Genomic DNA, 13376 nt, shown 5'->3' on the forward strand with positions numbered 1-13376 from the left:
TTGGACTTCCCAAGCGCTTAGTCCAGAGCTCTGCACACAGTAAGCGCTCAATAAATACGATTGAATGAATGAATGAATGAATGAACTTACTTTGTGCAAAGCACTGTACTAAGTGCTTGGGAGAGTACAATATAACAACAGTCTCTATACGTTGCCAAATTGGACATCCCAAGCGCCTAGTACAGCGCTCTGCACACAGTCAGCACTCAATAAATACGATTGAATGAATGAATGAATATATGTTTGTGCGTATTTATCACTTTATTTTACTTGTACATATCTATTCTATTTATTTTATTTTGTTAATATGTTTTGTTTTGTTGTCTGTCTCCCCCTTCTAGACTGTGAGCCCGCTGTTGGGTAGGGACCGTCTCTAGATGTCGCCAACTTGTACTTCCCAAGCGCTTAGTCCAGTGCTCTGCACACAGTAAGCGCTCAATAAATGCGATTGATTGATTGATTGAACTCACTGTGGGTTGGACGAGGTACCTGCTGGGCATCCTGCCCTGAAGTGGCATTTAACCCCGTGGCGGCCATGTACGTGCTGCCTATGGTCTTGATCTTCTCCACACCGCTGAACTTCGGCTTGGAGAGCAGCTGCGGAGAGAGGTGGTGGCGTTGGTCTTATTCTTTCTTTCCTCGTGGTATTTATTAAGCGCTCACTCTATGCCAGGCACTGTACAAAGCGCCGGGGCGGGTATGAGCTAGTCGGGTTGGACACAGTCCACGTTCCTCAAGGACTTGGGAGTCAGAGGTCGCGGGTCCTAATCCCGGCTCCGCCACTTAATAATAATAACAATAATAATGGCATTTATTAAGCGCTTACTATGTGCCAAGCCCTGTTCTAAGCGCTGGGGAGGTTACAAGGTGATCAGGTTGTCCCACGGGGGGCTCACAGTTAATCCCCATTTTACAGATGAGGTAACTGAGGCCCAGAGAAGTGAAGCGACTTGCCCAAAGTCACCCACCTGACAATTGGCGGAGCCGGGATTTGAACCCGTGACCACTGACTCCAAAGCCCGGGCTCTTTCCACTGAGCCACGCTGCTTCTCATTTGTCAGCTGGGTGACTTCGGGCGAGTCACTTCACTTCTCTGGGCCTCAGTTCCCTCATCTGGAAAATGGGGATGAAGACTGTGAACCCCCTGTGGGACAACCTGGTGACCTTTTTTTTTTAAGTGCTTACTATGTGCAAAGCACTGTTCTAAGTAAGCGCTGGGGAGGTTACAAGGTGATTAGGTTGTCCCACGGGGGGCTCACCGTCTTCATCCCTGTTTTCCAGATGAGGTAACTGAGGCACAGAGAAGTGAAGTGACTTGCTCAAAGTCACCCAGCTGACAATTGGCGGAGCCGGGATTTGAACCCATGACTTCTGACTCCAAAGCCCGCGCTCCTTCCACTGAGCCACGCTGCTTGTATTCATTCATTCATTCATTCAATCGTATTGATTGAGCGCTTACTGTGTGCAGAGCACTGGACTAGGCGCTTGGGAAGTCCAAGTCGGCAACATAGAGAGACGGTCCCTACCCAACAGCGGGCTCACAGTCTAGAAAGGGGAGACAGACCACAAAGCAAAACATATTAACAAAATGAAATAAATAGAATAACAGTCTTTTAGACTGTGAGCCCACTGTTGGGTAGGGACTGTCTCTATATGTTGTCAACTTGTACTTCCCAAGAGCTTAGTACAGTGCTCTGCACACAGTAAGCGCTCAATAAATACGATTGATGATGATGATGATGAATAAATATGTACAAGTAAAATACAGTAATAAATACGTACAAACACATATTCATTCATTCATTCATTCAATCGTATTTATTGAGCGCTGACTGTGTGCAGCCATAGAATAAATATGTACAACTAAAATAAATAGAGTAATAAATAAGTACAAACATATTTACAGGTGCTGTGGAGAGGGGAAGGAGGTAAGGCGAGGGGGAGGAGGGAGAGAGGAAGGAGGGGGCTCAGTCTGGCCTAGTGCTTCGCACATAGTAAGCGCTTAATACATTCCATTATTATTATTATTATTACTATAATCACCTCCTTATCGAACAAAAACTGCTCAGCACGGGTTTTAAAGCAGCCCCCATCCCCTCGCCCCCTCCTACCTCACCACGCTCCTCTCCTTCTACGACCAAGCCCACCGGGGGATGCTCAGTAGATAGTACCCAAGGGGGGCCGATACCTCGTCAAAGTCAGCGATGATCTCGTTGAGCAGCCGCAGACACTCCAGCCCCTCCCGGTTGACGTTGGATTCGGAATAAAACTCCTTGAAGTCGGGAATGGAGGCGAAGAGGACGCAGACGCACTCGTAAGACTGGTGGTACAGATCCTGAGACAGGGCCGGGAGGGTTAGGACGCGGGAGGGTCAGGGCCCCCTTTGCCCGGAGCCCCCATCCCACCTCCATGGATAATTCCCAGTCCGGAATGGGAAGGGATTTGGGGAATCCAAAGATACGGGATCATCATGCGGCCAATTTTTTCCTGGTATTCGTTAAGTGCTTCCTACGAGCCTGTGAGCAGGAATGTGTCCGTTCAATCATTCATTCACTCAGTCGTATTTATTGAGCGCTTGCTGTGTGCAGAGCACTGGACTCAGCGCTTGGGAAGTAATAATGATAACGTGTGTCCGTTCAATCATTCATTCACTCAATCGTACTTATTGAGCGCTTGCTGTGTGCAGAGCACTTGGGAAGTAATAATGATAACGGCATTTATTAAGCGCTTACTATGGGCAAAGCACTGTTCTAAGCGCTGGAAAGGCTACAAGGTGATCAGGTTGTCCCACGGGGGGCTCACCGTCTTCACCCCCATTTTCCAGATGAGGTCACTGAGGCCCAGAGAAGTGAAGTGACTTGCCCAAAGTCACACAGCTGACAATGGGGGGAGCCGGGATTTGAACCCAGGACCTCTGACTCCAAAGCCTGCGCTCTTTCCACTGAGCCACACATTCGAGAACAACCCTAATCCTTCCCCAGATCAATCTATCGGTCGTATTCAAGCGCTTCGTACAGTGCTCTGCCCATAGTAAGCGCTTAATAAATACAATTGATTTACTGAGCGCTTACTGTGGGCAGAGCACTGTAATAATAATTATGGCACTTGTTAAGCACTCACAACGCGCTGAGCACTGTTCTAAGCGCTGGGGTGGGTACAGTCCCTGTCCCACATGGGACTCACAGTCTTAATTCCCGTCTTTTACAGATGAGGTAACTGAGGCCCAGAGAAGTGAAGTGACTTGCCCCAGCTCACACAGTGGACATAATAATAATAATGATGATGGCATTTATTAAGCGCTTACTATGTGCAAAGCACAGTGCTAAGCGCTGGGGAGGTTACAAGGTGATCAGGTGGTCCCACGGGGGACTTGCAGTCTTCATCGCCATTTTAGAGATGAGGTAACTGAGGCCCAGAGAAGGGAAGTGACCTACCCAAAGTCACCCAGCTGACATGTGGCGGAGTCAGGATTAGAACCCGTGACCTTAATAAAATAATAATGGCATTTGTTAAGCGCTTACTATGTGCAGAGCACTGTTCTACGCGCTGGCGGGGGGGATACAAGGTGATCAAGTTGTCCCACGTGGGGCTCACAGTCTTCATCCCCATTTTACAGATGAGGTCACTGAGGCTCAGAGAAGTGACTTGCCCAAGGTCACACAGCAGACATGTGGCGGAGCTGGGATTCGAACCCATGACCTCTGACTCCAAAGCCCGGGCTCTTTCCACTGAGCCACGCTGCTTCTCAAGGTACAGTACAATCGACCCCGGCGCTTAGGACAGTGTCCGGCACATACTGAGCGCTTGACAAATACCATAAAAAGAAAAAAAGGATGACCTAATGGCAGTGGCTCTGTGGTCGCTTGGATGAGGAATCCAGGGTCATCTCCTCGGGGCTGGCGGGGGTCAGAGGTCAGAGGTCAACTCACCTCATTGCGGCGATTCTGGCCGATGAATTGCGGGGCCACGTGTGCGGGTAACACGTTCTCCAACAGGAGCCGGGTCAGGTTCTCCATGGTCTCCGTCTCCTCACGCTCCTGCCTCAGTTTCTTCTTCCACAAGAAGTCCAGGCGGCAGTAATACTCATTCTGGGGTGAACCGCGGCAATGACATAATAATGATGATAATAATAATAATAATAATAATAATAATAATAATAATAATAATAATGGCATTTGTTAAGCCTTTACTATATGCAAAGCACTGTTCTAAGCACTGCGGGGAATACAAGGTGATCAGGTTGTCCCCCGTGGGGCTCCCAGTCTTCATCCCCATTTTACAGATGAGGACACTGAGGCCCAGAGAAGTGAAGTGACTTGCCCAAGGTCACACAGCAGACCTGTGGCGGAGTCGGGATCGGAACCCATGACCTCTGACTCCCAATAATAATAATAATGATGGAATTTGTTAAGTGCTTACTATGTGCCAAGCACTGTTCTAAGCGCTGGGGGGATACAAGGTGATCAAGTTGTCCCCGGTGGGGCTCACAGTCTTCATCCCCATTTTACACATGAGGTCACTGAGGCTCAGAGAAGTGAAATGACTTGCCCAAGGTCACACAGCAGACCTGTGGTGGAGTCGGGATCGGAACCCATGACCTCTGACTCCCAATAATAATAATAATGGTGGCATTTGTTAAGCGCTTACTATGTGCAAAGCACTGTTCTAAGCGCTGGGGGGGGTACAAGGTGATCAAGTTGTCCCCCGTGGGGCTCCCAGTCTTCATCCCCATTTTACAGATGAGGGAACTGAGGCCCAGAGGAGTGAAGTGACTTGCTCAAGGTCACACAGCAGACCTGTGGCGGAGTCGGGATCGGAACCCATGACCTCTGACTCCCAATAATAATAATAATGGTGGCATTTGTTAAGCGCTTACTATGTGCCAAGCACCGTTCTAAGCGCTGGGGGGATACAAGGTGATCAAGTTGCCCCACGTGGGGCTCACAGTCTTAATCCCCATTTTACAGATGAGGACACTGAGGCTCAGAGAAGTGAAATGACTTGCCCAAGGTCACACAGCAGACCTGTGGCAGAGTCGGGATTGGAACCCATGACCTCTGACTCCCAATAATAATAATAATGATGGCATTTGTTAAGCGCTTACTATGTGCCAAGCACTGTTCTAAGCGCTGGGGGGATACAAGGTGATCAAGTTGTCCCCTGTGGGGCTCCCAGTCTTCATCCCCATTTTACAGATGAGGGAACTGAGGCTCAGAGGAGTGAAGTGACTTGCCCAAGGTCACACAGCAGACCTGTGGCGGAGCCGGAATCGGAACCCATGACCTCTGGCTCCCAAGTCCGGGCTCTTTCCGCTGAGCCACGCTGCTTCTCATGGCGGGGGGGTGGGTGGGGCTCAGAAAGGGGAACTGAGGCAGGGTCATACGGCGGAGACCGGGGAGTGTTTATGTGGGTGTGCGTGGGCGTCTGTGTGTGTAGGATGCGGAAGACGGTCAGGGGGGTGACTCTCCCTGGGTGGACCGGGGGCGGTCTTGGCCTGGTCTGGACTATAATAATAATAATAATTATAATGGCATTTATTAAGCGCTTACTCTGTGCAAAGCACTGTTCTAAGCGCTGGGGAGGTTACAAGGTGACCAGGTTGTCCCACGGGGGGCTCACAGTCTTCATCCCCATTTTCCAGATGAGGGAACTGAGGCCCAGAGAAGTGACGTGACTCGCCCAAAGTCACCCAGCTGACAAGTAGCAGCGTGGCTCAGTGGAAAAGAGCCCGGGCTTTGGAGTCAGAGGTCATGGGTTCAAATCCCGGCTCTGCCAATTGTCAGCTGGGGGACTTTGGGCAAGTCACTTCACTTCTCTGGGCCTCAGTTCCCTCATCTGGAAAATGGGGATTAAGACTGTGAGCCCCCTGTGGGACAACTTGATCACCTCGTAACCTCCCCAGCGCTTAGAACCGTGCTTTGCACATAGTAAGCGCTTAATAAATGCCATCATTATTAATCAATCAATCAATCAATCGTATTTATTGAGCACTTACTGTGTGCAGAGCACTGGACTAAGCGCTTGGGAAGTCCAAGTTGGCAACATAGAGAGACAGTCCCTACCCAACAGTGGGCTCACAGTCTAGAAGGGGGAGACAGAGAACAAAACGAAACATATTAACAAAATAAAATAAATAGAATAGATATGTACTATCTTTTAGACTGTGAGCCCACTGTTGGGTAGGGACTGCCTCTATATGTTGCCAACTTGTACTTCCCAAGCGCTTAGTACAGTGCACTGCACACAGTAAGCGCTCAATAAATACGATTGATTGATTGATTGATGTACAAGTAAGGTAGCGGAGCCGGAATTTGAACCCATGACCTATGACTCCAAAGCCCGGGCTCTTTCCACTGAGCCACGCTGCTTCTCTGCCTGTAATCAATCAATCAATCAATCCTATTTATTGAGCGCTTACCGTGTGCAGAGCACTGTACTAAGCGCTTGGGAAGTACAAGTTGGCAACATATAGAGACAGTCCCTATGTCTGTAAGATCGTTATGACTCCAATACTACTACTGATAATTTGTGGGGTTCGTTATTCGCTTACTAGGCGCCAGACACTCTGCTAAGAGTTGGGGTGAACGCAAGAAAATCAGGTTAGACACAGTCCCCCGTGGGCGGGGCTCACAATCTCAATCCCCGCTTTACAAATCATCATCATCAATCGTATTTATTGAGCGCTTACTGTGTGCAGAGCACTGTACTAAGCGCTTGGGAAGTACAAGTTGGCAACACATAGAGACGGTCCCAAATGGGGGAACCGAGGCACAGAAAAGTGAAGTGATGGGTCTGAGGTCACACAGCAGACACAGCGGGCGGGGAACGCGGCCCAGTGGGGAGAGCCCGGGCTCGGGAGTCAGAAGATCAATCAATCAATCAATCAATCAATCGTATTTATTGAGCGCTTACTGTGTGCAGAGCACTGTACTAAGCGCTTGGGAAGTCCAAGTTGGCAACATATAGAGACAGTCCCTATCCAACAGTGGGCTCACAGTCTAAAAGGGGGACGGGGGGTCATGGGTTCCAATCCCGGCTCCGCCACTCGTCCGCTGCGCGACCCTGGGCAAGTCACTTCACTTCTCCGTGTCTCAGTCCCCTCATCTGTAAAATGGGGATTGAGCCCGGGAGCCCCACGCGGGACAGGGGACTGTAACCAGCCCGATTTGACTGTCTCTACCCGAGCGCTTAGTACAGTGCCTGGCACATAGTAAGCGCTTAACATATATATATATATATATATATATATATATATATATATATATATATATATATATATATATATATATATATATATATATAACATATGACCTGTATATATGTATATATGTTTGTACATATTTATTACTCTATTTATTTTACTTGTACATATCTATTCTATTTATTTTGTTATTTTGTTAGTATGTTATTTTGTAGGTATGTTATTTTGTTAGTATGTTTGGTTTTTTTTTTTCCTCTGTCACCCCCTTTTAGACTGTGAGCCCAATGTTGGGTAGGGACTGTCTCTATATGTTGCCAATTTGTACTTCCCAAGCGCTTAGTACAATGCTCTGCACACAGTAAGCGCTCAATAAATATGACTGATTGACTGATTGATTGATTTTATTTTGTTAGTATGTTTGGTTTTGTTCTCTGTCCCCCCCTTTTAGACTGTGAGCCCACTGTTGGGTAGGGACCGTCTCTAGATGTTGCCAACCTGGACTTCCCAAGCGCTTAGTCCAGTGCTCCGCACACAGTAAGCGCTCGATAAAGACGACTGAACGAACGAAGCGCCTCGCCCAAAGTCACCCAGCTGACAAGTGGCGGCGGCGGGATTGGAACCCACGACCCCGGCCTCCCAAGCCCGGGATCTTTCCACCGAGCCACGCCGCTCTTCTATTGAGCGCTCCGCTCGATCGATCGATCGATTGGCGTGGGGGAAGTGTCTCACCTGTCGAGCCAGCGCCAGGAGGGTGAAGAAGAAGATGAAGAAGGAAAAGGCGCCCATCAATTTGGGCTCCTTCAGGACGCCCGGTCTGAGGAAGAGATGGAGGGAGTGGTGGGCGTCATTCATTCATTCATTCATTCATTCGTATTTATTGAGCGCTTACTGCGTGCAGAGCACTGGACTAAGCGCTTGGAAAGTACAAGTTCAGAGAGGACCCCTCCCCTCTATTCCGCGCCTCCGTATCCCATTCCGGGGGGCGTCCAGGACAGGTCCAGGATGGACCCCCGGGCCGCCCCGGGGTACCTTCGGGCCGAGGCGGGCGCGGAGAGGAGGTGGACGAGGCAGTCGGACATCCAGGCGTGGCTCTGCAGGAAGAGGCTGCAGGAGACCAGGAGCCCCAGCAGCAGCAGCAGCAGTTTCAGTTCGAAGCTCATGTGCAGGAAAAGGGAGCAGGAGAGGAGGCCCAGCACGCAGCAGTGCATGCAATACTGCAGGAGCGGGGTCCATCAATCAATCAATCAATCGGATTTATCGAGCGCTTACTGTGTGCACAGCACCGGACTGAGCGCTTGGGAAGGACAAGTTGGCAACATCTAGAGACGGTCCCTACCCAACAGCGGGCTCATAGGCTAGACGGGGGTCAAGGGTCAGGGAGAGGGGCTGCGGCCGAGGGGGAGGGGAGAGGTCAATCAATCAATCAATCGTATTTATCGAGCGCTTACTGTGTGCAGAGCACCGGACTAAGCGCTTGGGAAGTCCAAGTTGGCAACATCTAGAGACGGTCCCTACCCAACAGTGGGCTCACAGTCAGGAAGGGGGTCAAGGGTCAGGGAGAGGGGCTGCGGCCCAGGGGGAGGGGATCGGTCAATCAATCAATCAATCAATCAATTGTATTTATTGAGCGCTTACTGTATGCAGAGCACTGGACTAAGCGCTTGGGAAGTCCAAGTTGGCAACATATAGAGACGGTCCCTACCCGACAGTGGGCTCACAGTCTAGACGGGGGTCAAGGGTCAGGGAGAGGGGCTGCGGCCGAGGGGAAGGGGAGAGGTCAATCAATCAATCAATCAATCGTATTTATCGAGCGCTTACTGTGTGCAGAGCACTGTACTAAGTGCTTGGGAAATCCAAGTTGGCGACATATAGAGACGGTCCCTACCCGACAGGGGCTCACAGTCTAAAAGGGGGAAAGGTCAAAGCCGTGGGGCAGGGGGACTTCTCTGGCCCAGCTCCACCCCTGGGGAATAATAACCACCATAATCATAATGAAACTGCGGCATCTGTTAAGCGCTTACTATGTGTCAGGCACTGTACCGAGCACTGGGGATCATTCATTCAATCGTATTTATTGAGCGCTTACTGTGTGCAGAGCACTGGACTAAGCGCTTGGGAAGTACAAGTTGGCAGCATAGAGAGACGGTCCCTACCCAACAGTGGGCTCAGGCCAATCGGGTCGGACAGTTCCTACGTCACGTGGGGCTCACGGCCTCAGTCCCCATTTTCCAGATGAGGGAACTGAGGCCCAGAGAATAATAATAATAATAATAATAACGATGATGGCATTTATCAAGCGCTTACTTTGTGCAATGCACCATTCTAAGCACTGGGGAGGTTACAAGGTGATCAGGTGGACTCACGGGGGGCTCACAGTTTTCATCCCCATTTTATGGATGAGGGAACTGAGGCCCAGAGAGTAATAATAATGATGATGATGGCACTTATTAAGCGCTTACTATGTGCAGTGCACCGTTCTGAGCGCTGTGGAGGTTACAAGGTGATCAGGTGGTCCCACAGGGGGCTCCCAGTCTTCATCCCCATTTTCCAGATGAGGAACTGAGGCCCAGAGAGTAATAATAATAATAATAATAATGATGGCATTTATTAAGCGCTTACTATGTGCAATGCACCATTCTAAGCGCTGGGGAGGTTACAAGGTGATCAGGTGGTCCTACGGGGGCTCCCAGTCTTCATCCCCATTTTCCAGATGAGGGAACTGAGGCCCAGAGAGTAATAATAATAATAATAATGGCATTTATTAAGTGCTTACTATGTGCAATGCACCATTCTAAGCGCTGGGGCGGTTACAAGGTGATCAGGTGGTCCCACGGGGGGCTCATAGATTACATCCCCATTTTACGGATGAGGGAACTGAGGCCCAGAGAACAATAATAATAATAATAATGGCATTTAGTAAGCGCTTACTATGTGCAAAGCACTGTTCTAAGCGCTGGGGAGGTCCCACAGGGGGCTCCCAGTCTTCATCCCCATTTTCCAGATGAGGGAACTGAGGCGCAGAGAAGTGAAGCGCCTTGCCCAACGTCACCCAGCTGACAATTGGCGGGGCCGGGATTTGAACCCACGACCTCTGGCTCCAAAGCCCGGGCTCTTTTCACTGAGCCACGCTGCTTCTTAAAAGTGGGAGAGGAGGGATTAGGACCCGTGTCCTTTGGCTCCTAGGCCCGGGGTCTTTCCACTAGGCCACGCTGCTTCTCGGGGGTCCCAGTTGGGGATCAATCAATCAATCAATCAATCGTATTTATTGAGCGCTTACTATGTGCAGAGCACTGTACTAAGCACTTGGGAAGTACAAATTGGCATCACATAGAGACAGTCCCTACCCAACAGTGGGCTCACAGTCTAAAAGGGGGAGACAGAGAACAGAACCAAACATACCAACAAAATAAAATAAGTAGGATAGAAATGTACAAGTAAAATAAATAAATAAATAAATAAATAGAGTAATAAATACGTGGGGATGTGGGGGGGCTCCTCCTCCTGACTTTTCCCAGGCCCACAGCTGGGAAGGAGGAGGTGGGTGTCCTCCTCCCCCCATTCTGGGGAGGGTCACCCCGCTACGGGGCAGAGAGCGATTTTAGACTGTGAGCCCACTGTTGGGTAGGGACCGTCTCTAGAGGTTGCCAACTTGGACTTCCCAAGCGCTTAGTACAGTGCTCTGCACACAGTAAGCGCTCAATCAATACAATTGATTGATTGATTGACTGATTAACTGATTGGGGTGGGAGCGTACCGGGAAGCTGATGAGGAGGAGGGAGTCAGGGTGCTCCCAAGACACGTTGGTAGCCACGATGGAGGAATTAGCGGTCCAGAATGGGCAGGCGGTCACTGGGAGGAAGAGCTGTTGAAAGAGAATATGGAGGGGAGAGTCGGCGGGCAAGGGGGCGTCTACTGCACCGGCCAAAGAGGGCCAGACCAGCGGCTACTCGGGCCCGGGCCCTCCTCAGACCCAAGCTGAGAGGTCATTCGTTCGCTCAGTGGTATTTATTGAGCGCTTACTGTGTGCAGAGCACTGGACTAAGCGCTTGGAAAGTCCAATTCCCCAACAGAGACAATCCCTGCACAACAACGGGCTCACAGTCTGGAAGGGGGAGGCAGACGACAAAACAAGTAGACAGCCATCAATAGCATCAAAATAGACAAACAGAATTATAGATAACAATAATGGCATTTATTAAGTGCTTACTATGTGCAAAGCAGTGTTCTAAGTACTGGGGAAGTTACAATCAATCAATCAATCAATCAATCATATTTATTGAGCGCTTACTGTGTGCAGAGCACTCGACTACAAGGTGATCAGGTTGTCCCACAGGGGGCTCACAATCTTCATCTTGTAATAATAATAATAATAATGATAATGATGGCATTTATTAACTGCTTACTATGTGCCAAGCACTGTTCTAAGCGCTGGGGAGGTTACAAGGTGATCAGGTTGTCCCATGGAAGGGGCTCACAGTCTTCATCCCCATTGTCCAGATGAGGGAACTGAGGCCCAGAGAAGTGAAGTGACTTGCCCAAAGTCACCCAGCTGACAAGTGGCGGAGCCGGGGTTTGAACCCCTGACCTCTGACTCCAAAGCCCGGGCTCTCTCCACTGAGCCATGCTGCTTCCCATATCACCAATCAATCGTATTTATTGAGCGCTTACTGCGTGCAGAGCACTGTACTAAGCGCTTGGGAAGTACAAGTTGGCAACATATATAAAGACGGTCCCTACCCAACAGTGGGCTCACAGTCTACAAGGGATATAAAAATATCATATCACCTTACGCCTGCATGGGGCTCCTAATAATAATAACTGTAGTATTTGATAAGCGCTTATTATGGGACAAGCACTGTTCTAAGCGCCGGGGTAGGTATAAGCTTATAATAATAGTAGCAAGTTCTCTGTCTCCCCCTTTTAGACTGTGAGCCCACTGTTGGGTAGGGACTGTCTCTATATGTTGCCAACTTGTAATAATAATAATAATAATAATAATAATGGCATATGTTAAGAGCTTACTATGTGCAGAGCACTGTTCTAAGCGCTGGGGGGGGTTACAAGGTGATCAAGTTGTCCCATGTGGGGCTCACAGTCTTAATCCCCATTTTACAGATGAGGTAACTGAGGCTCAGAGAAGTTAAGTGACTTGCCCAAGGTCACACAGCAGACATGTGGGGGAGTCGGGATTCGAACCCATGACCTCTGGCTCCAAAGCCCGCGCTCTTTCCACTGAGCCACGCTGCTCCTCTTGTACTTCCCAAGCGCTGAGTACAGTGCTCTGCACACAGTAAGCGCTCAATAAATACGATTGATGATGATGATGATAATTAAGCGCTTATTATGTTCACATCATTAATAAAATAAATAGAATAATAGCTATGTACACATATACGCAAGCGCTGAGGGGCGGAGAGGGGGTAGAGCAGAGGGAGGGTGTTGGGGCGAGGAGCGGAGGAAAAGGGGGGGCTTGGTCTGGGAAGGCCTCCTGGAGGAGGTGAGCTTTTGGGAGGTCCCAGGGTTTATAACAATGGCATTTTATTTAGGATTAGGATTTATTTAGTTTCCTAAATCCAGCCCAGATCCCCAGATCCCCCCACCAGAAACCAGGGCCATGGAGGGAGGGGAGAGGGAGAGAAAGGGGTGGCCCCGGCCCACCTTACCCATCATCATCAATCGTATTTATTGAGCGCTTACTATGTGCAGAGCACTGTACTAAGCGCTTGGGAAGTACAAATTGGCAACATCTAGAGACAGTCCCTACCCAACAGTGGGCTCACAGTCTAAAAGGGGGAGACAGAGAACAAAACCAAACATACTAACGAAATAAAATAAATAGAATAGATATGTACAAATAAAATAAATACCCACCAGGTTGGCGACGGCCATGGTGAGAACGATGACGACGGTGGCGATCCCTAAGGCCACCCGGAGTCCCGGACGGTTGGCCACTGTTCCCGACAGCTCGGGAAGCCAGTGGAGCAGCTTGGGACCCTTCAGGACGCACCTCTGTGGAGGGGGAACACCAGGTGGGAAGGGGGTCACCAGCCCCCTCAGCTCAGCCAGGCTCAGGTGAGAAGACTTTAAGCTCCTTGTGGGCAGGGAATGTGTTTACTGTTAAACTCTACTCTCCCCCAAGTGCTCAGGACATTCATTCATTCATTCAATCGCATTT

At 49.6% G+C, this 13376-nt stretch overlaps 1 protein-coding gene across 1 annotated transcript in view; it reads right to left on the reverse strand.

Annotated features, from left to right (window-relative positions):
* The window catches only part of ADCY4 (adenylate cyclase 4), a 48203-nt gene that overhangs the window by 5469 nt on the left and 29358 nt on the right, over positions 1-13376 (reverse strand). The window contains exons 16-22 of the mRNA XM_038741116.1: positions 13073-13210; positions 10956-11063; positions 8231-8415; positions 7931-8015; positions 3930-4088; positions 2189-2335; positions 490-597 (exon numbers count right to left, since the gene is read on the reverse strand). Of these exons, the coding sequence (XP_038597044.1) occupies positions 490-597; positions 2189-2335; positions 3930-4088; positions 7931-8015; positions 8231-8415; positions 10956-11063; positions 13073-13210 (930 nt within the window). The remainder of the gene's footprint in view (positions 1-489; positions 598-2188; positions 2336-3929; positions 4089-7930; positions 8016-8230; positions 8416-10955; positions 11064-13072; positions 13211-13376) is intronic.

The sequence above is a fragment of the Tachyglossus aculeatus genome, assembly GCF_015852505.1.
Source record: "Tachyglossus aculeatus isolate mTacAcu1 chromosome 12 unlocalized genomic scaffold, mTacAcu1.pri SUPER_6_unloc_1, whole genome shotgun sequence".
Taxonomy (NCBI): domain Eukaryota; kingdom Metazoa; phylum Chordata; class Mammalia; order Monotremata; family Tachyglossidae; genus Tachyglossus; species Tachyglossus aculeatus.